Raw genomic sequence first — 24,212 nt, forward strand, 5'->3', positions numbered from 1 at the left:
ATAAATTCACACAATCCTGAATCCTGCATATAGTTTAATTTTTACATCGAAGCATAAATAAATAAATAAATATATAAATTAAAATTACAACTCAAAGGGACCTGTGAAAAATCTCTGAGAAATCCGGATTGCGGATAGGTCGTGAACGCCGCATGTGTTCAGTTCACGGACCGCCCTAACCGGCCACGTCCGCCGTGACACACTCGCACTGAGCAGCGACTGACAGTCGGCCCGACCAGTGCGGAGGTTTGTTGATACTCGGGGCTAGCGGCCGAACTTTGCCTCATTGGCCCGTGTTTGTTAAACTCCCCCCGGGGTCGCCTGGGGGAGAATTTGCATGTCCTTCAGCGTGTCGCCCGCCTTGCCGCCGCGCTGGAGTTGAGGTGTTTACGAGAAACTGTGTCAAGTCAAATCAAGGTGAACGGCGACTTGCGCTACAGTTGGACAATGCTCGCTGCATGCTAACGGTACTGAGAGGTCTTCTGTTGGTGAGTAGAAGTTAAAGTTCCCTCTTTGTCGCTTTTATTCTCTCCATTCTGAGTCAAACTAGTCACAGAATAGTTTAATTCATTGTTCATTGCCTCAGGTTTGTTTTTAAAACTTTTCAGGGAGCATGTTTTTGCCTTTCAGCTCTCTTATCACACAGCCAGCCAAGTTAATATTACACTTTTATCAGTGTTTGATTAAGTTGTTTTGTCAGAGCATGCCACGGATGTGCAAATCCTGCTTTATCCCACATGCATGGGAACATAAACTGATGGTCAAACACACTGATGAGCTCCTCAGCTTCACTCATCTCATTCATCACACCAGAGCGCCTGAAAAACAACCTGTTGTGCAGATACTTGTTATTCCTGGCTCTGCAGGTCTGAACAGGACAACACCATGACAGGTGACACGGTGGTCTGGAGGGGTCTGACCTGGATGAAGCAGGCGGCCGGCAGAGCCACGCCAGGCGGCCTGCCCCGCACCGGGAACCAGAGGCTGGTAAACTTCCATCACGCCGCCGGATCAGCAAGGGTGAGCAGTCAGCCGTGATTTGCCCGTCATGCTGCTGCAGAGAGGGATTGAGTTTCACAAACATGCAACCCAGATACCTTCTCTGTCTGTTTGTGCCACTGTCACCTCATCTTCACCATAACAATAGTGAGCAGCTTTATGAGGTGGGTGATGCTGAAAGAGAAGTTAAAGAGGGGCAGAGCTCAGCTGTAAAGCAGTGAAGGGGTTAGTTGATGTCGGGGTCTGACAGTGGTGTTTTACGGCCGAAAAACTGCTAAAAATGACAAGATTTCCCCAGTTGAGGGATAATAAAGGAATAAACTTAAAGAAACTTAAAATACAGTGTTTTCCCACAGAAAATTTTCTTTGCTGGGAAGTAAAACCTCCAAAACAACATCAAGACCGGTGGCTCTCAACTTTTGTGGCCTTGCACAGGTCTTCAAACCAGAGATTTTTCCTTTGAAACTTGATTGGTTGACCTACGATCGTTTAAATCAGCGGTCACAAGATTAAACGATCGTAGGTCAGTTTTACAACAGCTGCTCCTGAAACTGTCAACTAAAATCAACTGTCACCTTCATCGCATCAGAGGCTGACGATCTTGACAGTCTCTGGGATCAGCTGTTTATTAAAAGAAAGACAATTTACATTTCTAATTCTGCGTAGTGTCGTCATGGTCATATGAACCTGCTGGGTGGTGCTGGCATAGCTTTGTTGTTTGGCCCCTGTTGACCCCCGCTACACATGGCAGCTTCCTTATAGTGCCTGAAACCCAGAAACCATCCAGTACTGAAGATTTCTGCTGAAATGATTAGTGTATTAATCAATCAGTCGATTGATCAGTAACAGCTTTGATTAAAAAAATGTCTGTTTGGGTCAATTTTGCTTAAAGGAATAGTTTGACATGTGGAGAAAGATGTTCATCCTCTTTCTTGCTGAGATGAAAACTAAATATGAAGTTACCCTGAGTAGCCAGCTAGCTTAGCTTAGCAAAAAGATTTAAAACAGGAGGAAACTGCTAGCCTGTCCGAAATTAACAAACCACCACTATTGTTTTGTCATCTTCACCTTATTATATAAACGAGACTTAATGAGTTCATCACTGATCTTTAGAAAGGCTGGTAGGCAAATTGTTTTTACTTCTGGAAAGAGTAAGGCTAACTGTTTACCATCTGTTTCCAGTCTTTATAAAATGCTATGCTAAGCTAAGCTAATTGGCTGCTGGCTCTAGCTTCCTATTCACCGTTATACTGTGTACGTGAGTGCACCCTCGTGCTGTATCTCTAAAATGTTAAATGACTCGAACCTGTGTCATCTTACACAGGGTTGTGTCTGATGCAACATTGCTCCAAATCCTCAATGAAAAGATGACTCCCAGTCTCAAGACGCTTTGCAGGAGAGGAATTTGACCCCTCGTCAATGGTCATATTGACCAGGGGAGAGTTACAATATGACTTCAATATGACTATTGACCAGGGGTGTGCTGACTTTGCTTGTATGCGTAACTCTCAGGAGGACAGTGAATAAGTATATTTCCCCAAATGTCAGACTGTTCCTTTTCCACCTGCTCATACGAATCATGTCTCATTAATCCAGGAGACGTTCAGCAGACAGCAGGAAGTCTGCGTCCGCAGAACCACAGCAGCGCTTCACAGATATTCGACTATGGGGGCTTGTTTCAGCACTTGTTTCACTGGAAGTGTAAACGGTGGACAGGGTACCTGCGGTGGCAGACCCAGCACTAAACACCTGAAATACCACAGGGACTGGTCAAGTCAGCTGTTCACCAGACAGACGAGGTTATTTAACCAGGACAACTCCACAGTGGGGCGGCTGACATCGGAGGACATCGATAAAGCCAGAAACACCAAGAAAACAGATGTCAAGCAACATAAGCAAGTGGTATCCAGTCCAACATCTTTTATTTTTAAATCAGTGATCAATATTCCTTATTTCAGTGCTTCAGTGTTCACAGGAGTGTTGTGTTTGTCTTTTGTCCTTCAAGTTTAGTTCTTTTCTTTTATTTCAGCTCAGTGAAAGAGCCAGAGAGAGGAAGGTGCCAGTCACACGGATAGGAAGGCTGGTGAATTTTGGAAGTATGTGTGTTTACTGGTCGACTGTGGGTAATGTAAATATTTAACACTACTGCCAATGTGCCTTTCAGCAAGGCGTTTGACCATCAGCTGCCCCAGTGCCAGGGTGTTAGCTTACAAGGCAGGTGCAATCTTTATGAACATGAAGCAAAGTAGTGCTGGAAACAAAAAAATGCATGCTCAGCAAAAATAAATAAATAAATAAATTAGAAATTAGGAAATTTGTTTTGCATTTTTAGTTGTTTTTTCTTCCAAAAAATTTTACAGGAATTTTCTTATAAATAAGCAGAAATTAAGTCTATATTCAGTGTTACACACCAGAAAGTACTGGGTGTATTCTTGAGGTCTGAGAAAAGTGTTGAAATAATTTCCTTCCTCAAAAAAGTTTTTTTTTTTTTTTTTATGAGACTTGCGTAGTTTACATCCAGGTTTTACAGTTTTCTTTTTCCCTCCTTTGCTTGCACATTGCTGCGTTTCTTCGTGCTTTACCACTAATTGCTGATCTGTAGAACAGTACAAAATTATTAGCAGGAATATGGATGTGTCACCAAAGTGCACATGTGCAGGCATTGATTTGTAGATCGATTGAAAATGAATCTAGACTAAATGACTTGAGAAAATTAAGTGGATTAGCCAATAATGAAAATAATCCTTAATAATTTATGTGTGAGCATCTGAACCAGCTGAATGTCGAGCTCTGAATATGGAGCATTTGTCAGCTCAGGATAATTGTAATAATCCTAAATGGACTCTGGCATTTTCTTAGCTAACTCACTACTATTTTTGACATGAGTTGTGCAAACAAGTTGAGCAAATATTGTTGACAACGCTGGCACTTCCTCCAGAGCAGCAAGAGCTCTCCAGGATATCGGCCCAGAGTTTATATAATTTAGTATTAAGTCTGTGCTACTAAAGACACAAAGCCAGAACATTTTTTATGTTTTTTATAAACAGTCGTTGATTGTTTTTATTTCTCCCCTGTTTGAACATCAAAGTTTAATCCTGGATTTAGTCGAGAGGGTTTGCATTGATGACCTCGGTCACCAGTTCTCCGGAGCTGGGGTCACATTGTGGGAATTGCAGACGTGCTCCTTCACAGGACTGGAATTACAGAGTATCAGTAGCTGAGAACATGTTTCAGGGACATGCAAGAGTCCTGCCCGAGAATCCCGCTAATATAAAACATGTTGTCAGCTATCAGCTCTCTTCTCATCAAAGGGCAGCACACTTACAGTAATATCAGTCATTTCCTTCCACTTCTTTCGCCTGATTTTGTCCCTGAACTCTATCAAGGACTCTGAGTGTTTCTCAGAAATCAGACTCACCTCTAGTTGTTGATTTCTGTTATCACCTCCTTTTTTTTGTTGCTGTTATCAGATGCACAGGAGGGCACTGATAAGGGTAACAGTGTGGGCTTCCACAAAAAAATAAAACAATTACCAGGTTGATAGCGTTAACTTCTCAAACAGTGCCTGTCTACTCAGAGAAGGTTTGTGAATCATTTTCTATATTTTGTTTTTGCAGGTCTGGCTGTTGGACTTGGCATCGGGGCAATCGCTGAAGTGGCAAAGAAAAGTTTAAAACCCCAACAAGGTGATGAGAGCAGGATTTTTGTTTTATTGGTTTAATGGTTGGTAATGATTAGGTTCTAATGTTAATATTACTGTGAAGACTTAAAAGGTTGTTCGTCTTGCTGGGATACGTGTGGTGATGTCAGAAGGTTTATAGTTACTACTGTAGAGCAGCTCATTCCATTTTAGATTTTAAATGAGACAGTGGAATTAGAGATCACCAATAGCAAGTTATATTTAAACAAATCGTGTCATCTTTCATCATAAACATTACAATTAGCACAGATAATCAGTCGGTGTAATGGGGGTCAGCAATAAAAAAAATAGTTTTACACTGTGGACAACGAACACGTTGGGTAACGTGTGTCGCAATCACCAAGTATCAAGAACTGTCTGAAAGCTGGCATCAGATGTTTTGTCAGATTCTTTGTGTTGTTTACTTTGATTAGATTCCCGATGAAAAAAAATCAGTTCTCTTATAGCTGAGTGAGACAAAATGAAACACTGATTTAACCGAAAGTTGACCTTTTTTCTTTTTTTTTTAAACTGAAAAAGGAGTTTGTAGAAAATCCAGCTCTATTCAAAGCACAGGATACATAATGGTCTAATACTAAGTACAGTTTACATATATCATGAACATTTATATTAAAAGGAAAGTCAGTCTCAGTCTCTAAAAAGGGGAAGGTTTTGTACATCTGCTAAATTAAAATCAACAGTTTAATCAGTGCCACACACCAATAACAGAGCATCCTGCAGGGTTTTAATGTAACCTCCCCTTAAAGAAGGAGAACCTATGATAACATCAGAAGAAAGATATAAATTTTGGCTTTTTAAGCTTCAGGGAAAATGAGAAGCACACAGCAGTGTTGGCGAAGTTGGGAAAAGTAGAAGGAAACATTCCTGTTAGTCACAGTTAAGTGCTGATATGTGAGGAGAAAAAAAACTTATCATTGCAGTGCAGGTCAGACAGAGGTTGAGCTGTAGTTAGTTCGATAATCCCCCGACAGAGTCTGCAATATGCCTCATTATTTCTCTGTTTATTAAGATTTTCTGATTTTCTAAAAAAAACAAACAAAAAAAAAACAACACCTTCAGAGAGTGCACAGATTTCATCGCATCTTAGTGAGTCCTCTTAAATGTTTTAATTACAGAATCTGTTGTTGAAAGAAAACTATTAAACAATATCAAATCTGACCTTGAAAAGATTAGCAATAATGGTCTTATCTGTAGATGAAATATAGGTGTACCTGTGCTTAATGATAAATGTGTTTTTTAGGTGATAAGAAAGCCATATTGGATTCAAGTGCCTTCCTCTCTGAAGCCAATGCTGAAAGAATCGTCCGGACACTCTGCAAAGTCCGAGGTGCTGCTCTGAAACTTGGCCAGATGCTCAGTATTCAAGGTGAGGTATTTCAAAAATGTTCATCACATTAAACACAAGGAATTTATCTTCAGTCGCACAGATCAGGCTAACATTTCACGGAGCACACTGTGGGGGCATGTTATAGACGGTAAGCCCACACGTGTCAGTGTACAGATAAAGCTTCTGCTTTCGTCAGGGACCAAACGCAGACGGTAAACTGGTGCCTTAGCTTCCCAGCAACACTCCAGTGTGCTTCTGATTCACAGAGTCGCTGGCAAACAAACAAGATCCCTTTACCAACAGGAAAATGTCATCACCGAAAATAAACCTCAGGCCAGCTGAACACAATAAGTGCCATTCCAGCTGAGCTATTGTAGGATGCTGAGCCTAAACTGACACTGCAGTCTGTTGACTTTAAACAGCATGCTCACAGTACAGTGTTGTTATGCCATTAGATGTCCAAAGCTCCAGTTTGGGCCTCTCATGTATTATCATTACTGTTGAGTCACAGACATTTGTTGTTCTGTAAGATAAATCCCTGGTCATCTTTCAATAACGCAGAAGGTCATTGAACAGCACCTATCGGGGTTTTGGAGGTGTTTATAAAAATCCTCTTCTGTCAGTCAGAATTAAAAATGATTAATTTTAAGTCTTTTAATACGTTTTTAAAATCTATTTTCTAATCCAAAAATTAAAACAGCCATAAATAACAAACTGTGTCCCCTTTTATTAGAATGAAACTTTATTTAACGTATAGATAAATAAATGTTCAAATCATTGGAAACAGCAGGTGACAAAATTACCTCAAGGTCCATTTAGTAGCTGTTCTGGAGCTTTAGATCATATCACATGCAACCATTTTGACAAATGATTAATCTATTCGATTTAAATTGATCAAACGATGAAGTGTTGTCTTTACCATTTGTTTCTGCTGCTGCCAAAAACATTTCATGCTTCCAGCCATTTGTACTGAACATGGACTCATTAGATCCAGTGGTGAAGGACAGCATGTCTTTCTTGTCCTTGAAGATTCTGTGGCTGTTTTGCTTTGAGTTTGGAGAAAGATGGAGTTTGGTCAGTTGTCACTGGAGTTGTAGCTGTTCAGATTTCCAGTTTTGAGGTTTACCCTCCACATTGATGATATTAAGAAGAAGCTAGCAAGTGGAACTATTATATATTTTAATATTTTGGACGACATGTTTCACTTTACCGTTCTCTTCTTCTGCTCTCTCAGATGATGCCTTTATCAACCCTCAGTTGGCCAAAATCTTCGAGCGTGTTCGACAGAGCGCTGACTTCATGCCCACTAAACAGATGATGGTACAGTATGGAGGGCTGTAATGAACAACCCACACTCAGTGAATCAAGGTCTTTACTGTTGCTCAGACGGTTTCTTTTCTCTCCGCAGAAAGCCATCAGCAGTGACCTCGGCCCAAACTGGAGAGACAAACTGGAGTACTTTGAGGAGAAGCCATTTGCAGCCGCTTCCATCGGTCAGGTGCATTTAGCGAGGCTGAAGGACGGCAGAGAGGTGGCCATGAAGATTCAGGTGAGACGGGTGTTTGCTCCGAGATAAAACACGGAAGCAAACAGTGACGAAATACAGCGAACTTCACCATCACGCCATCAAATCTTTTCTTTCAGTACCCCGGAGTTGCCAAGAGTATCGACAGTGACGTGAATAATATCATGACTGCTCTGAGTTTAAGCAACGCGCTGCCTGAAGGTAACATTGTTGGAGGGTTTTTATCATTTTTATGATAACGGCTGCTATTGTCTGATCTTTGTAACCTCCTCTACTGTCAACACACTAACCTGCACCAGGCAGCTCGAACGTCATGGTTTTCAGCTTTTTAACACTCGCCCTCGTTTACAGGTCTGTTTCCTGAGCACCTCATTGAGGTCATGAGCCGTGAGCTGGCGCTGGAGTGTGATTACATAAGAGAGGCAAAATGTGCCAAAAAATTCCAGTGAGTAGTTCACAGTTATGCAAGTTTGGGATACTCTTTACATACCTTATAAACTATGGCTCAGTGGTTTCAAACCTTATTTGCTTTTAGCCTTGAATTTTCTGTCGATGACAGTTGTGTTTTTGTAGGTACCGCTATTTTTTGTTGCCTGTTGCCAGTCATGGTAGCTACCACCTCTCATGTTTACTACAAAGTACTTGATCATCAAAAGAAGGGATTTTTTTCAAGACCTGGTTCTCCATGAAACGGGACTGGGAAAAATTCTACCTACCCAAAAGAATCTAAATTTTTATTTTTAAAAAAATGACATTGTGATGAAGAAGCTACACAACCAGACATTCTAATAAAGATCAACATAGTTTTAATTAAAAGTTAAAGTAATAAATAAAGTTGTTGATGGCTCTCTACCGCTGTGTACCAAGATAGTCCTTTCTGTTGACATGCTATCACAGCTTTGGGGTCAGGTACATGTGTCCTTTAACTTTGTTGTTTCTGTTTGTGTTGCAGAGAGCTGCTGAAAGATCACCCCTTCTTCTATGTGCCTGATGTAATTGATGAGCTGAGCAGCCAGCATGTCCTCACCACGACGCTGGTGCCTGGTTTCCCTCTGGACCAGGCCACTGACCTCTCTCAGGAACTCAGGAATGAGGTACGCCCACGGAGCTTCAGGCCACCCCGAACTCTACACCGCTTACAGTACAACTTACGCCTGCACACCGAGTTTACTTTTCTCAATATTTAGAGTCATTTCACACACTTCTTTCAGCACAGAGCACTACTTTAAAAAAAAAAAAAAAAACACTAATGAGAATTTTATCTGAGATAGTTCTTCTGCTCTTTCCTTTTCCTTCGCCTCCTCTTCCGCTAGATTTGTGAGCAAATCTTGATTTTATGCCTGAGGGAGCTTTTTGAGTTCAGATACATGCAGACTGATCCAAACTGGTCCAACTTCTTCTTTGATCCGCAAGCTCACAAGGTCAGTTTGCCTCCGTTACCTAACACACACGCTGTCTACACCTTTCATATTTTCCTTTCCCACTGAGGTCTGATTTTTCTGGTTCATGTCTGCAGGTCGCGTTGTTGGATTTTGGAGCCACGCGAGGATTTGATAAGAGCTTCACTGATACCTACATTGAGGTGAGAAACTGTAGAACTGAAAATGTTCAGTTACATTTACAGTATTTGAACAGTTTGTGTAATGACTTATTTTCACGTTACTACTACAAACCAAATTAACCAATAACATGTAATGACCCAAAACCTCAATCAGAATCAGACTAATAATACGTGTTATTTTCATGCAGGCAAACATTTTATTAGATCAGAAGTGTTTTTATTTAACTTGTGCATTTCTGACATCAGATTATTAAGGCAGCTGCAGATCAGGACAGAGAAGGCGTCCTGCAGAAATCCAGAGACATGAAGTTTCTCACAGGATACGAGTCAAAGGTAATAAACACACACGTGACAGTACCTCTTTAAACTGTAAACCACAACGGTTGTGTATTGACTGATGGTGCTTCTAGTTAGTTTACTGACTAACCTGAGTTCCTCTCAGTCCTGAGAATTACTGTTTAAAAACACAAAAACCTTCAGTGTGAACTTCAGCTCTCCAAACCTGAAAAGTCTGCAGGTTTTTATTTTTCCAGACTGCAGCTGATTTTACTCATGAGCACGCATTCACACTGAGAGAAGGATTAATCAGTGAAATTACTGCAGTAATGTGTGATCAGCGTGAATGATAGACCGACTGCAGACTCTCCACACTGTGTGGCACACACAGCGGGCGGCTGTCACGGCCAGAAGTTAAAATGTTTGATCGCAAATGCATGCTCTGAATTGTTTATCTTATCACTTTAATTAACATTTATTAAAGTGGGGTTGAGACTTCTTTGACCTTTATCGACCTCTACTGGTGCCCAGGAGGAACTGCAACAACACTGTCAGAACAGTATTTGATAATTCCTCCTATGTGAGCTTTGTCTCATGTTGCTGTCACGTTGACTGGTGACGCTACATGCTGTTGTTATAATGCTGCTTTGTCGTGATAAATTTGTGGAAATTCGTTAAAACCTCACTGACTGTTCTAAAATCAGACTTATGGTTGCTTAAGTACAGAAAATTGTCAGTAAGTACTGAATGTGGTGATTTGACATTTTGAGAATTCTTGTTCACTTTCTGGCAGAGTTAGATGAGAAGATTCATTCCACGTATTGTATTGTACATATTAAATAAATAAGATATATCTTATAGAGATGTTAATGAGTGATCTTCTTGTCTGAATCTCTGCCAGAAAGCATATTGTGTGTTTCTCTAAATGCTTTGGTTTAAAGCCTGTGCATTAACTCCTAACGTCCCGTAACAAGGCGATGGAGGACGCCCACGTGGACGCAGTGATGATCCTCGGGGAGGCCTTCTCCTCCTCCAAGCCCTTTAACTTTGGAGCTCAGAGCACCACGGAGCGCATCCACAGCCTCATCCCCGTGATGCTGAGGGAGCGACTGACGCCGCCTCCCGAGGAAACCTACTCCCTCCACAGAAAGATGGGCGGCTCCTTCCTCATCTGCTCCAAACTCAAAGCCAAAATACCCTGCAAGAACATGTTCCAGGAGGCCTACAGCAACTACTGGAAAGACGGACGCCATGAGTCAACACACTAGCTGAAGACCAGCTTCCCAGAAAGCATGTTCCACCCAGGAGTTTATTGTGTTGCTTGTGGTATGTTGAACAATTTAACTCTCACATTCTCGCCTGTGAAGATATTTTTCGGTAGCCTGGGCCAGACAATGTCCACGTTACCTAGTTTAATGTTTTTTACTTGTCTAATCTATTGACTCGTCAAGTAAACTGATATGAGCATGTGAAAGAAACAGTCAGATCAGTGTCTGTCTGTTAAGAACAATTTCATATTGGTGTGCTTCATATTCCATTTCTCATCTCAACCAGGACCTCCATCCAGACTAACTCTACATTAAATATTATGCGTGAAGATTAATTGTACGTATTGTTAGAACAGCTGTGTTGTGCGTACTGTGCAACCTAATAATTCTGTGCCTGTATGGTTTGAGGAACTGACCATCTGACCCGGGATCGTCAGTTCAAATAAATTAACTCTGATGTTGCAAAAACAAATCGGCATCAAAGATTCATACAATTCTGAGACTGCACATTGAATTGTGTTAGAGAAAAAGAAACTTTTGTGAAAGTTTAAAATATCCCAATAATAATCAGAACACTTGATACTGTTACCTATACCTACATATTAGCAACTGATAAAGTTAAAACCTTACTATTACAACAGGAATAAATATTAAATCAAAGTCTGACAGCTCAAAGATTTTGAATATATGCAGGAGAGGAATTACCTATGAATAAAACGCATAGAGGCTGGAAGCAGTGTCCAGTTACCTGCTCTCAAAACCACCTTGCATTAGGAACGTTTTCAGAAATTCAACAGTGTCACAAACTCCTGAAATGTAAAGATGTTCAGCTTTACCATTCGCTGGTCGGACAGGGGCGAGTAGGAGCCTGTTCACCAGGAACAACCCGGAATCCTGCCTCAGGATTTGCCGTCATCAGTCCGTGCCCACGGTCATCTCACAGTCCCGGAACCGTCAGCGGTGGCACTGCCACGCTCCACTTGGATCGTGATGCTGGAGAAACCAAACTCGGAGCGCAGGATCTTTGTTGCGTTCAGGAGGACGGTCTGCGTATCAACATCTTCCTCTGAGGACACAGATACACACCATCTGCATACATCAATGCACGAGGGCATAAAGTTTTCCTTTTTAAAATAAAAAAAAATCTTTAATGGTTAACCAAGCTAAGAACAGGGTAAATTAACAAAGGAGTCATTAACCATGCTGTGCTCCACGTCCTCTCCACTCAGACTGTGTGAAGTACAGATAAGCAGTGCTGATTTTGCCTTTACCTGTGACCACGTGGACGGAGAGTAAAGAGTGAGTCATGTTGAGGCTCCACACGTGCAAACTGTGAACACCTGCGACTCCTCTGACTGACAGCAGCAACTCTCTTGCAGTGTTGCAGTTAACGTCCTGAGGGCTGCCTGCAGAAGACATGGAAAACACTCACTGCCGGTACCAGAAATGCAGTTATAGAAATCATAATAATGTCACCACATGCAGAGAAAAGTGTGTTTACCCTCCATCAGTATCCTAAAAACATCCTTTGTGACTGGAACTGTTGTCCCGAGAACAAGAACTGAGAACAGGAACGTACAAATTGGATCCGCTGCTTTATATTCAGGCTGTGAGGAACAAAGAAATGTAGAGCAAATAATAAACCACAGAACAAAGCCAGAGGGTTTACTGCTGTCTGCACCAACTCCAAACACTGATACTGTTCTCCTACTAAATCTATATTTTGCTCCAGTTTCACCCAAACTGTCTGACTGTCTCTCTCTAAGCCCTTTAAAGTATATTTATATCTATGCATTCCCAATTTGTCCTATTTTAACTACGATTTTTAAAGGATAGAGCAGGTGTTATTCTATATTTTCCATCTTTTGTCAACAATTCTCCTGCTAAAAGATCAAAACAAACAACGACCCTGTGTGTGTGGCAGCCCGTTTGTTCAGCAGCTTAAAAATGTGTAGTTTCATTTTAGAAAACGGCTAAATGTTTTCCTAAAACAGCTGCTCCCTGCAAGTGTTTTTGGCGACACTGACCCAGAAGTGGATGATGGTGGCGGCCAGCAGGACCCCGACACTTTGCAGCAGATCACCCACCACGTGGATGAAGGCCGCCTTCACGCTGGCGTTGCCGTGTCCGTGAGTGTGGCCGTGGCTCCTCCGCTCCCTGTCCCCCTGCGGCCGGCTGGTGGAAAACCCGTGGCTGTGGCCGTGGGGTGCACCGGACTGATGGAGGATCAGGACCATCCTTAATAAGACAAAGACAAAACTGGTTTTAGAGGAGCGTCTGATCCCTTCTGAGTGCCCTCTAAACCAAGCCACAACCATCCAGAGAGTGAGCTCATCCTACTCACAGGACATTGACCCCCACGGCACAGCCTGAGGTTATCAACATGATCTGACTGTCGATGTCGTAGTCGCCATCAGTGATCCTTTGTATGGCTGATAAGACCAGCACCGCTGTCATGGCCCAGATGGACACAACTGACAACAGTATGCCCAGGATCTCTGTTCAACACAACAACAGAGAGTCACAGAACATTTATAAATTACAATATGTAGAAAATCTTCATCCAAGTTACAATTATCAACAAACGCAATCTTTTTTTTAACTCAACACACAGAAGTGGGAAAAGTCTGTGAACACCTCGGCTAATGAACACCTGAAGTTTGTCAAAGAGCAGCTCGTCACTCCTCAACTCCGCTGGGAAAATCTTTTGTGGACCGATGAAGCTAAGGAAGGACACGCAGCACCTACGTGTGGTGTAAAACAGCTCGCCATCATGGAGGGGAAAATGAGTTTAATAAGCAGATCTACTGGAAGCCAAAGGAGGTTTGACTAGTTATTGAATCCAAGGGTTCGTTTACTTTTTCCACAGGCACGGTGGATGTTTAATGGGTGTGATCAGTAAACACACAAAATATTGTAACTGTTTCCTTGTTATTAGCCTAAGCACATTGAATTTGTTTTTATTAAAAAGGGTTTGCTCTATACAAGTTACAAATACTGATAAACTAAGTTCATGAAACAGCTGTCTAAAACCGGAATTGACTGATTGTTGATTCGTGGCTGCTGACTGAAAATTATGAAACGCATTCAGAGAAAGCATCATTCCTAATGTAGTTACTAAGAGCAGCTGTAGTTAATCGCCGCCTTCCTCACTCCACACTCAGGGATGGAGCCATCGTTTCTCTTTTTCCTTTACACCAAATAAAAAGTAAAAGTTGTTTGTGAGCTCACCTGCGCGATGCCACCCAAAGGTCATGGTTTGCGTCTGAGGCCTCGATGAGATCCACAGAGAGAAGATGCTGATCAAGATGCTCCCGAAATCCGTCAGAAGATGAGCTGCATCTGTCATGATGGCCAGACTGGAAGCAGCGTATCCACCTGCAGAGGAGAGAAATCCCGTGTGTGACCTGAGAGAAGTGTGCTGTGAACCAGGCTGTGATGTACTTGGAGTCTCCCCCGAGTCCCCATTTAAAAGAGCTTTCACAGACAAATTAATGGGCATTTCAGGATTATATACGGTCAGTTCAAATTTAATCCATAAAGTTAGGCACATTTGAAGCAGGTGAAGTAATTTTAACAATCATCTCTGATCTTACCAATCACCTCCCCGGTCATGAACACCAGGCTGAGAGCGCAGGCGATGAAAAGTTTCCTCCTGGCCAAACGTTTTGTGTCGCTTTCAGCCCCCGACGTCACATCAGTCTCCTGGCAGAGCCGCTCTGGTTGCCACAGACCGTCCACGCTGGAGGAATCTTCACTGGAGTCTGAGAATTTGTCCACTGGAGAACTCGTCCTAGGAGAAGACAGAACTGGTTTCTGGTTTCCTGACAAATTACTGTTCACAAAAAGTGCAGTTTGCGTGATGGAATTATATTAAAAACCAAACATGTTAAAATAAGAGCATTCATGAGAGAATAGAACAAATATAAACATACCAACCAAGAGGCTCCAAGTGAGCCTCAATCAGATGCTGTTTCTCTGAATCCGTTGATAACTCCATTTCCACAGATGACTGCTCTTCAGGAGCTCCCTACTTTTAAGTTCAAATAGTGCAAAGTGAAGCCTGACAACTCGCCACCTGCTCTAACACGTGTTATCTGTCAGGGGTGGAGCACAGCAGGAGCCAATGGCAGGTTCCTGAGCTCAGAGGTGCTGGTCACTGACAGAAAACTATCACGCAAGTTTATTTACAGAAACAGTCTGAAAACGTGTCAGATCTGAAGGAACAGTAAAGTACCTGGGAATTAATTATTGCAGAGCTTTTATCTGCATGTCATTTATCACTGCAGCAAGGATTCTGCCCAATATTAAAAAAAATAAATGTTTAAATAAATAAATATGAGACTGAATCAAATGCAAACTTAAAAATTTACTATAGTCAAGAACCTGAAGCTCTCAAGGCTCCACTCACTCATTCATCATTTGTTTCTTCCTCAGCTGACTCTACCAGCTGCGTGACCCTCGAGGTGCCGCCAGTCGCATGAGGATGAGCCACTGGGTTCCTGCCTGCAGGTGTGAAAAACAGTGGATTTTAATAACAGATATAGTTTCTTTACTTTTAATTAAGAATTAAAAAAAAAAACAGCTGAGAAAATATTAATTTCATATCAATAGAGACACTAAATGAAAGTCAAATACTGTTTATGGACCACTTATCTGACCTTATCAGTATTTTTATGATCACAGTATCACATATATTTTATACTGTAAATTCACCATTACAATTATCTCCACTCATTGTGTCTAATGAGGAGGATAAACACCTGATGATAGCAGCGCAGGTCAACCAGCTATTCTTCTTACAGTTGTGATAACTGTTTCAGTTCATTCGAGTAAAAATACCAAATATTTGCTGCTTCCTGCTTTTTAAATGTGAGGATAACTGTAACATGAATGCCTTTGGGTTTTCAACTGTTGGTCAAATTATGAGTTTAAATGGTTATTGGTGGTTATATTATAGTTTAATGTTTTGTTTGCCACTGTGCTGACATTGGTTCTATGTTAAAAAAAAATATTATTATTATTATTATTATTATTATTATGGTGGTGGTGGTGGTGGTGACGACTCCCACGATTATCTCCCAGATTAAGACCCACTGCTCTGCATCTTTAGCATTTTAGTGCGCATGTTTTCCGCTGTGCTCAACACTGATAACATTATCAACAGTGATAAGTGAAAGCAAGCAAAGTTATAAAGGGACACGGAACATTAAAAGCACCACCTCGGTTGATTCTGCTGCCTCCTGCAGGACTTACAGGAAGGTGCTATTACATGTTAAATCTTGTTAAAAACGTTAGTGTGTGATTTGGCAACGACACAAGTCCACACCCATTGCCAGCAGCGTTAGCGTTACTCAGCCACAGTGAAACAATGCTTCAAGTTCTGCCAAGCAGCATGGAGCAGCAGTCAGGTCAGCTGATGACAAGTGAACATCACCTGAAAAGAACTTTACCTCATTTGTCATTTGCAGCACAAGGACTCGGCTGATTAATTTATTACGTGATCTCCTGCTGTGAAACAGAACACTGAGCAAACCACGTTTTCTTCTTTCTAAACAGAACAACTCCAGGTACTGCTGTGACTAGAAACACAAAGAGGACAGACTCCGGAGATAAAGCATCAACAAAAACAGAGACCTGTTTTATTATGTGGTCAACTATTTATTGACTGGGAGCAGATATGCTAGTTGTTTCTGTGTTTCCAGTTTTTATGCTGAGCTAAACTAAACAGCTTCTGGCTCCAGCTACATATTTATAAAAATGGTGGAAAACTATTCCTTCGAATACGAGCACTGACTTATTTCTGCTATTACTCAGTGAAAACAACACACTTTCCTGTGTTTAGATGAAATAAAAGTCTCCTAAAGGGCAAAAGAGAGGCTTTTATCCATTGGAATTCTGAAACTGGAACATAAATGTGCTGTGTGCGGGTCAGTGACGTCTCATGACCATCGTGGGATTTTTACATCGCAGATTCCAGATTTCTCTAGAAAGATGCAGAGGAAATGCTAAAGTACACTCGCCCTGCATTGTGTTTTCTGTGTGTGAAAACTCAGGAGATGGCCTTCGTCTGCTGTACAAGTTAAAGTGAACCCAAAGTCGCTCACCTGCATCCTGTTCTCTGATCTCTGTCTCAAGGTCCTCAGAGTTTTCGTCTGTGAGATCTTCCTCGTCTGCGGGCGATATTAACTTCCCACAGCAGAAACAGCAGCAGCAGAAACAGCAGCAGTAGAAACAGCAGTAGAAACAGAAGCAGCAGCAGCTGAGAAGATAGCAGCACCACTTAAGTGCCTAAACAGAAAAGGAAAGCAATTAAATGTCAATATATTTGTATTTTTTGAATCCCAAGCTCACTTTGACTGATCCTTACAAGATAAAAGACAGTGTAAGATTTAAGGACATGAAGAAACGTCATAAAGGCTGGATGACATTATTTAGGAGAGAAAATCCAAATCCCTGCCTAATGTAAACATACTTCTACTACTACATTAAAAATCACTTGCAGACATCTGCTCAGTTTGCACTTATTTCACATGGAGACGTCCCAAACCAAATCCTCTCACCTTGCAACAGCACCAGGATTTGGGATTTGGGATTCGGTATGGAGGATTTCCTCTATACCGAAAGGTCAATCTGAGGCCCGTGGATCCATACTTGTCATAGATCATCCGTATGTTCTCATTGCTGAGAATGGAGTGGGCGTTGTTGATCTCCTTGAATTTCTCAGCTGCCTCTGGGTTGTCTGGGTTCTTATCAGGATGATACTTTAACGCCAATTTCCTGGGAAAACATGAATGAGAATTGGAGCACTGCTGTTGCCGGCAACTAACTTGTCCATCAATCTACACAAGAGCTGCATACTGTGAATTCAGATCCCTTGGGGATTTACATTCAGTAGTTACTCATGTTACATAGGGTTCGTTTTGGTTGATTTTAGACTGATACTGGTGTTTGCAGACTAAAGATCTTAAAATCTGATTTGTTTTCTTTTGTTTTCCAGTTATATAAAAGGATTAGAGTTGCGTCCTGCAGAATTATATTGTGGCATTGTGGAGACGGCTTCAAATCAACAGTTAGGAAGATAACATAAATAGATAATATAACTGTACAGTTAATCAAAACCTATAATGAAAAAATAATAATCAAAAATGTCGACTGGCACCGTTGGGAATTTGGAGAATCCTGGCCATGGCCTGGTTTGTGTCACTGTAAACTAAGTATCTTTGGGTTTTTCAGTATTTCATAATATTTTTTTTTTTTAAATAATTACTATTTACAAAGTGCTACACAGAGAAAACAACAACAAAAGATTCATATAAATAAAATGTAGGATAAGATATTAAAACACAACAAAGTAAAACAAAAACTTAAAAAAAAAAAAAAAAAAATTCAGATACTACTAATACTTTATTTGACCTCTATCTGCCTTAAACATGTAGTAGTTCAGTTCCTTTGTGGTCTAACGTAAAATTGTGTGAGATTAGAGTAAATCTTGATCCCACATGCGACGGATGCAAACAGGAACCAGCTACTGTAGTACATCAGCTTTGGACATGTCCACGATTACACAATTCTTGAAAATACATCTTTAACTCATCAACCATCTCCAGTCATCGCACTTTTTGGTGTGACCCCATGGAAAGTTCACTTGAGCGAGCCTCAGGCCTTCTGTCCAAAACAGCCGCAGCTCTTCGTAGCCTGGATTCGATAAGATGTCGGAAGAGTTCATTTGAGATTCTGGTTCATGTTGACATGATTGTATCACGTCAATTCTTCAGACTTGTCAGCTGCAAATCTCCCACTCTACCACATCCCAAAGGTGTTTTACTGGATTCAGATCTGGTGACTGTGGAGGCCACTAAAGTTCACTGAACTCACTCTTGTGTTCATGAAAACAGTTTGAGACGACTTTTACTTTGCTCCATGAAGCATTATTGTGCTGGAGTGTGTGAAAATCCCAGGAGATCAGCGGCTCCAGAAAAAGTCAAATCAGCCCGTCTCACCTGGCACCAACAATCATGCCACAGTCAAAGTAAATGAGATCACACTTTGTTCCTCATCATGATATCTGATGTGAACATTAACTGAAGCTCCTGACCTGTACCTCCATGATTTAATACCCTGCACTGCTGCCACATGATTGGCTGACTGGACAAGCAGGTGCACAGGTGTTCAAAACAATGCATATAACGAAATAATTAATCTTTGTACGCACACATACCTGTACGCCTCTTTTATTTCCTCTGGACTTGCTCCTTTCTCCAGGCCCAGGACTTTGTACAAACTCTCTCCTGCTCCCGACAGTCTCCGTTGATGTCTGCGTGGGTGCATGACTTAGGATTTAGTGTCTGTGACATTAAAAAAAAAAAAAACGCAAACATTACCAGATACAGTACGGACAAATACATGCGATTTTAATGACTCGTAAGTCCCGTCAGGGAGTTAACAAGCCACGGAAATAGTGAAGTTAAAACATGCCAGAAGTCTTAACAGCCCACTTTAGTTTTTATATAAATAAGGTTGAAGTTAGGAGGAAAATACACATAAAAACTTTTGTACTTAACTGGTCTTATCGCTTTTCTTCGGCGGGGTAAACTCACGACAAACTAACTGACTTAGTTAACGTTCGCATTAGGACGTTAAACACGTTTAAAATGTTTTTTTGTTTGTTTTTGTTTTTTTTCGAATCGTAAAGCTGTCCTCTCTGATTGTCTTAACGTTTGGTCCGTGACGTCATGACGTGATGTGTTTTCTGTGTTTCTAATAAAGTTTCTTCAAAGAAAATGCTTTTCAATTAATTCCGTCTAAACAGTGAATCAGGTCATTTAAATACGATTAAGAAACGCATCGAAAATGGCAAAATGTGTAATTTCCCTTAAGGAAAAACTTAACTTCAATCGCAGAAATTGTTCTTTTTTTCATTTATTTATTAATTCCAATATTTATTATTTATTCCATGATACGCTCCGTATACAGCCGTATGTTTGCCTGTTGCCAAACTGGTGGACGGGATTGCTCTGTTTTCCCTATAATGAGTGCCATAATTACACAGTTCTCTCCAGGAAACGTCTTTGAAAAACAATTCACATTTTAATTAAACTCTAGTTAAATGCAGCTAAGCATTTAAATAACAGCTTATAACAACTACTACTACCACTTACAGCTGAAAGGGCAAATTACATATTTTATTTTTTTAAGTAAAAAGAAGTAAATACAACCCCACAACAAACAGACACTTAAAAAAATCATTCTTCAAATGTTATTGTTACTTTTTATTTCATAAGTGTAAAACAACAAACAGACACTTAAAAAAATCATTCTTCAAATGTTATTGTTACTTTTTATTTCATAAGTGTAAAACAAACAGTAACTGTGGTGGTGCAAAGGTTTGGCCATCATACTCAGTCTGTACTAACCACATTACTCTGTGTGTAGATCTGCTGTGGCAGGAGGCCTTTCTCTATCTCCAGCATGAAAGCAATACCAGTTATAAACATTTAGAAATGGGTCATCCTGAATCAGTTGTCGCTATAATGGCACCACAGAAGAAACTGCACAAATACTGCACAAAAAATGCATAACTGCAAAGATAGCACCTTCGCACTGTTGGTGCATGATGCACATTTAAAATCATGATCAACAATTGTTTTTCAATAACACTGTCTTGTAAGATTCTGTTAATGTCACTGCAGCTGTTTATCACTGAGTTTCCTGTTTCTGTGGAATCACATTGATGATAATCTTCCCCGTGTTCTTATTGGCCTCCATGTGCCTATGAGCCTCAGCGATGTCCTCCAGGTTGAATGTGCTGTCAATCACTGGCCTCAAGGAAACTGCCTGGTCTGAGAAATGCGGTAAAGCTCTGCCTGAAAACGCGCTGACCAGGTCGGCTTTGTACTGTGAAGAGAAAATACAGAGCCAGAGCCAATCTCGGTTATAGACATGTAAATACAAGAGGTGTGTGAAAATTTGGAAAACGAGATAGAGAGACACACAGCTGGTTTGGTTTGGATTCTCACCTGAAGGCTGCGGGAGCGGAGGAGGCTGCTGAGCAAGTGTCCGCGCTTGGAGAGCAGTTTGCCCAGAAGATCTCCCTCTACTGCCCTGCCACCCATGGTGCCGTACAGCACCCACCTGCCATCAGTGGCTAAGCAGTTCACATTTTGCTCCCAGTTACATCCACCAATGCAGTCAAGGATGACGTCTGCTCCCTTACCTGTGAAATCAAAATGTAGTTATTCTGTTGAATTGTGAACCAGCGACATCAAAGAAAATACAAGGAAAATTCTACAAAACTCTGCCATATTGTTTGATAAATCACTGTCAAACAAAAACAAAAACACAAAGACAGCACATCAGCCCTGCAGCACAGTGAACTGTCAACACAGCTTCACAATTCACCTCCTGTAAAGTCATGAACTCCCTGTGCGAAGCTTTCCTCTTTGTAGTTAAACCCAGCTGCGGCTCCCAGTTCCTCAGCCATCTTTAGCTTCTCTGGGCTCCCCGCAGTAACGATGGGCACGGCACCAAACAGACGAACCAGCTGAACAGCAGCTGTTCCGACTCCGCTGGCACCAGCATGAACCAGCACCACCTCACCTTCCTTCACCTGAGCTGTGGCAGAGTAGACAGATGGCAACAAGACACAAGTACAGAATTTGATATTGGCCTGTAGTTAATTACAGAAAATGGAAACACAGAGGTGGGGGGTGAAAAAAGTAATGTTAAAAAAAAAAAAGGTTGGTATACCTATGAGAGCCAGCAGCTGAAAAGCAGTGAGCCAGGCCTCTGGGATCGCAGCAGCCTGGCACAGTGTGAGATTAGTGGGAACCAGCATGAGAAGCTCTTCAGGCACTGAAACATATTCTGCATATCCTCCTCCACTGAGCAAGGCCATGACCCGGTCATCTGGCTTCCAGCCTCTTTTCAACCGAGGACCCAGACTATCTACAGTCCCAGCAACCTCCAGGCCTATGATATCAGTCTCACCTGGGGGAGGTGGGTACAGTCCTCGTCGCTATGGAAGCCAGTAAATAAAGCATTGTGAGATGAGGTTTATATGATCTGAGATGTGTTTCAGAATCAGACAAGCCATCATATTGACAGAGCGCTGTGTTGTGCTTTCTTTGTAAGTGTGTATTATATTCTACCTGTAATAAATCTGCCCTGTTGAGGGCAGTTGCATGAACTTTAATCAGGACTTCTCCATCTTTAGGTTGAGGTCTGGGGATCGTCCGCAGCAGCAAATTCTCTGGTCCTCCTGGTACGTCAACACACACTGCCTGCATCATCTTGGAAAAACTCGAGCAACACTTGCGCCAGGCCTATAAGAGGAAATAAAACAGGCTGAAATTTTTCTTGAAATACAAGCCCTGCTACCCTTTAACTGGTTTGTGAAATGCCATAACATAAACAACAGCAAGTTCAGCTTCATGAAAACGTTTAATCTGCGGTGTGAAACACTCACCGTCTGGTGGGTGTTTCCCAGTAAAAATCTTCCAGAGTGTAGGATTTGATGCATTTGATAGTTCCAGCAGCAGAAACTGTGATTTGATCAGAAAAAAAAGAAAAGAAAAAAGAAGAACTGGTTACCATTAGTGACCATACCTGAACAAAGAAGAGAGAACCAGTTCTCACACAGCTGTAATTATATCATTATACCTGCATTTATAATGGTAATTTAATATATAAGTCCTCCCTAGAAACTGTGTAATTGTCCCACTGACAATGTTTATTCTCTGGGATTTATTTCTGCTGTAAACCTGTTGTTTCTTCTACAAATCTGTTTATAGACCGTGGTGCTATATTAAAAGAATGCAAACATGCTTTAGTTTCTTAAATATGTAGGTAAAATTGTATTAACAGTCTAGTCTAGTGTAAACTGAAGAAGCAGTGGTCATAGTAAAGCGGTTCAGCGTTGGCATCAGTGGAGACCCAGGATTACGTAATGACCCGTTACGCAACGCGCCTGCGCTGTAACGTAAAAACTTCAGGTCGTAGACACAAGTACCTTTTATTAAAGTGTCTAAATGAAAACAGCAGATAGGTTAAGTTATATCAGAGGTACGATTAGAAGAAGAAAATGCACCATTTTGTAGTTAAAGGCAGCTGCTCATCTGACGCCCTGTTACCCGTAAATTACGTTAAAGCATGAAAAGAATGACAGTGATAAATAATGAACTCACCAAGCAGAGCTGTCAACAGTTCATGCACTCAGAGACGACTGAGTGAGTTTTTGGGAAGTTTTGCTTTGCCATCATCCAGAGCAGCTTCAGTTTGGCGCAGGAGAGATCAAACTGTCAGGTGGTGCGTGGGTGGGTGGGTGGGTAGGTGGAGGTGGGTGGGTGGGAGGCGGCATTTTAAAGGGACACTGCTCAATAATATTTTAACATTTTTTGTCAGATTTTAACTAAAGAGGTTACTGTCAACACTAAGTTACACACAGTTACATTTTCTAGGGCTGATTCTGACATGTTTAGGTGTTTTTAGGCAAAACAAGTTAAATAAAAGTAATGTGAATTTGAGAAATTGTAATGTAATGTATTATTATATTCCTAAATTCCAGGTTGCTTTTTTTTTTTGTAAAGGAAACATTTCTTAGAAAAGTTGGATTTTGTTGAGGGACTTTAAACTCGTAACCTCAGTATTTCTAAAGTCATGGCTCCAATATTTTGATAAAGAAATTCTGATAAGAGTATCTGTATTCATCGTGCAGTGATTTGCTATTGTACTATTTATGATGTAAAACTGAAATGCTATGGAGTCTTTTAGAAGTAATTTTATTATGATTAAAAATATTCCAACATTATCACCAGACTCTAAAATAAATCCGGAGAGAACACTTTCTCAAAGTGTTTCGCACCAGCTGAGTCATTGTTATTTATTAAAACCTTGTGAATGTCCTCTGAAGGCATCTAGAAATTTAATCTCTCACCAGCAGTCTTGCATTTTACAACAATCCCATCCACTTTACTTCAGATACAATGGGGCTATTATATTACACAAGCTTACAGACATAGCAGCAGACACTCCTGTACAACAGCACTCTGGGGGATGATGCACACAGATCAGGTAAGAAAAAGACATCCTTTGCTTTAATTTAAAAAGAAAAAAATGACAGACTTAGTCAAGGACTCAAAAACATGTATTTCTCCCTCCAGCTCTTGTACAAATGGATCAAAACCACAGAAGACCTGTGCTGCATAGAGACCTGAGAGTGCTGAACCGAAGGGAGGACAGAGATCTCCAGCATAAACTAAACATGCTGGACAAACAGTTCCAGTACACCCGCAAAATGCTGCAACAAAGGCGAGACTCACTGACGAAGGAACAAAGTAGAGTTGTGATGGTAAAAGTCTGTGAACCTAAAGCCACAGTCAACATCGCTATGAAAGAAATCGGAGAACACAAGAACACTGAGACATCCCTCAGAGGTATTCACACATCCGAAGGCAGACGACTGTATTCCAGCAAAGCCCAGCATCCCAACGTTGAGCCTGAATCTGTGGAACAGAGTCGGTCGATATCAGCACCGCTGCCACCGCCGTCGGTTAAAC

The 24,212-nt window shown here is 41.2% G+C and overlaps 4 protein-coding genes across 6 annotated transcripts; 1 reads left to right on the top strand and 3 right to left on the bottom strand.

The window, feature by feature from the left end:
• Window positions 1–212: 212 nt before the first annotated feature.
• On the top strand, window positions 213–21,902 carry coq8ab (coenzyme Q8A, genome duplicate b). Of its 3 annotated transcripts, XR_005896209.1 has the most exons (18): window positions 213–488; window positions 867–1,020; window positions 2,596–2,901; window positions 3,029–3,095; window positions 4,617–4,685; window positions 4,810–4,812; window positions 5,940–6,065; window positions 7,261–7,346; window positions 7,435–7,575; window positions 7,671–7,752; window positions 7,903–7,996; window positions 8,504–8,645; window positions 8,865–8,972; window positions 9,068–9,133; window positions 9,359–9,445; window positions 10,363–10,714; window positions 15,094–15,168; window positions 21,872–21,902. XR_005896209.1 is itself a non-coding variant. In XM_041060176.1 (16 exons), exons 2-16 carry the CDS (start codon window positions 886–888, stop codon window positions 10,654–10,656), a joined length of 1,806 nt encoding a protein of 601 aa, XP_040916110.1. In that variant the 5' UTR covers window positions 215–488; window positions 867–885; the 3' UTR covers window positions 10,657–11,202. The 3 variants fall into 3 exon arrangements, 2 of the variants coding, with proteins under 2 accessions (XP_040916110.1, XP_040916111.1); XM_041060176.1 differs by lacking the exons at window positions 15,094–15,168; window positions 21,872–21,902 and having other exon boundaries at window positions 215–488; window positions 10,363–11,202; XM_041060177.1 differs by lacking the exons at window positions 4,810–4,812; window positions 15,094–15,168; window positions 21,872–21,902 and having other exon boundaries at window positions 218–488; window positions 10,363–11,201.
• LOC121197590 (zinc transporter 2-like) lies at window positions 11,589–14,656 on the bottom strand. The gene is made up of 8 exons (XM_041061268.1): window positions 14,592–14,656; window positions 14,253–14,449; window positions 13,888–14,034; window positions 13,001–13,154; window positions 12,684–12,894; window positions 12,158–12,263; window positions 11,928–12,062; window positions 11,589–11,722 (listed from the first exon to the last, which is right to left on the bottom strand). Exons 1-8 carry the CDS (start codon window positions 14,654–14,656, stop codon window positions 11,589–11,591), a joined length of 1,149 nt encoding a protein of 382 aa, XP_040917202.1.
• LOC121197591 (dnaJ homolog subfamily C member 5-like) lies at window positions 15,068–18,987 on the bottom strand. The gene is made up of 4 exons (XM_041061269.1): window positions 18,878–18,987; window positions 17,220–17,436; window positions 16,764–16,947; window positions 15,068–15,162 (listed from the first exon to the last, which is right to left on the bottom strand). The coding sequence occupies exons 1-4, from the start codon at window positions 18,985–18,987 to the stop codon at window positions 15,068–15,070; spliced, it is 606 nt and encodes a 201-aa protein (XP_040917203.1).
• Window positions 20,022–22,939, bottom strand: tp53i3 (tumor protein p53 inducible protein 3). The gene is made up of 7 exons (XM_041060180.1): window positions 22,842–22,939; window positions 22,124–22,199; window positions 21,807–21,980; window positions 21,406–21,673; window positions 21,058–21,270; window positions 20,676–20,872; window positions 20,022–20,553 (listed from the first exon to the last, which is right to left on the bottom strand). Exons 2-7 carry the CDS (start codon window positions 22,175–22,177, stop codon window positions 20,356–20,358), a joined length of 1,104 nt encoding a protein of 367 aa, XP_040916114.1. The 5' UTR covers window positions 22,178–22,199; window positions 22,842–22,939; the 3' UTR covers window positions 20,022–20,355.
• Window positions 22,940–24,212: the final 1,273 nt, after the last annotated feature.

Source organism: Toxotes jaculatrix, chromosome 17, assembly GCF_017976425.1.
Source record: "Toxotes jaculatrix isolate fToxJac2 chromosome 17, fToxJac2.pri, whole genome shotgun sequence".
NCBI lineage: Eukaryota > Metazoa > Chordata > Actinopteri > Toxotidae > Toxotes > Toxotes jaculatrix.

Coding starts and splice junctions, on each gene's coding strand:
- coq8ab (XM_041060176.1), top strand. CDS start 886: ATGACAGGTGACACGGTGGTCTGGAGGGGTCTGACCTGGATGAAGCAG. Junction 1,021..2,595: donor ACGCCGCCGGATCAGCAAGG/GTGAGCAGTCAG, acceptor TCATTAATCCAG/GAGACGTTCAGCAGACAGCA. Junction 8,646..8,864: donor CTCAGGAACTCAGGAATGAG/GTACGCCCACGG, acceptor CTCTTCCGCTAG/ATTTGTGAGCAAATCTTGAT.
- LOC121197590 (XM_041061268.1), bottom strand. CDS start 14,656: ATGGAGTTATCAACGGATTCAGAGAAACAGCATCTGATTGAGGCTCAC. Junction 14,450..14,591: donor CACTTGGAGCCTCTTGGTTG/GTATGTTTATAT, acceptor GTCTTCTCCTAG/GACGAGTTCTCCAGTGGACA. Junction 12,264..12,683: donor CCACCATCATCCACTTCTGG/GTCAGTGTCGCC, acceptor TGTTCCTCACAG/CCTGAATATAAAGCAGCGGA.
- LOC121197591 (XM_041061269.1), bottom strand. CDS start 18,987: ATGCACCCACGCAGACATCAACGGAGACTGTCGGGAGCAGGAGAGAGT. Junction 16,948..17,219: donor AATCCTGGTGCTGTTGCAAG/GTGAGAGGATTT, acceptor TTTTCTGTTTAG/GCACTTAAGTGGTGCTGCTA. Junction 15,163..16,763: donor GATCAGAGAACAGGATGCAG/GTGAGCGACTTT, acceptor TCACACCTGCAG/GCAGGAACCCAGTGGCTCAT.
- tp53i3 (XM_041060180.1), bottom strand. CDS start 22,177: ATGCATCAAATCCTACACTCTGGAAGATTTTTACTGGGAAACACCCAC. Junction 21,674..21,806: donor ACAGGGCAGATTTATTACAG/GTAGAATATAAT, acceptor TGGCTTCCATAG/CGACGAGGACTGTACCCACC. Junction 20,873..21,057: donor AGTTCATGACTTTACAGGAG/GTGAATTGTGAA, acceptor TTGATTTCACAG/GTAAGGGAGCAGACGTCATC.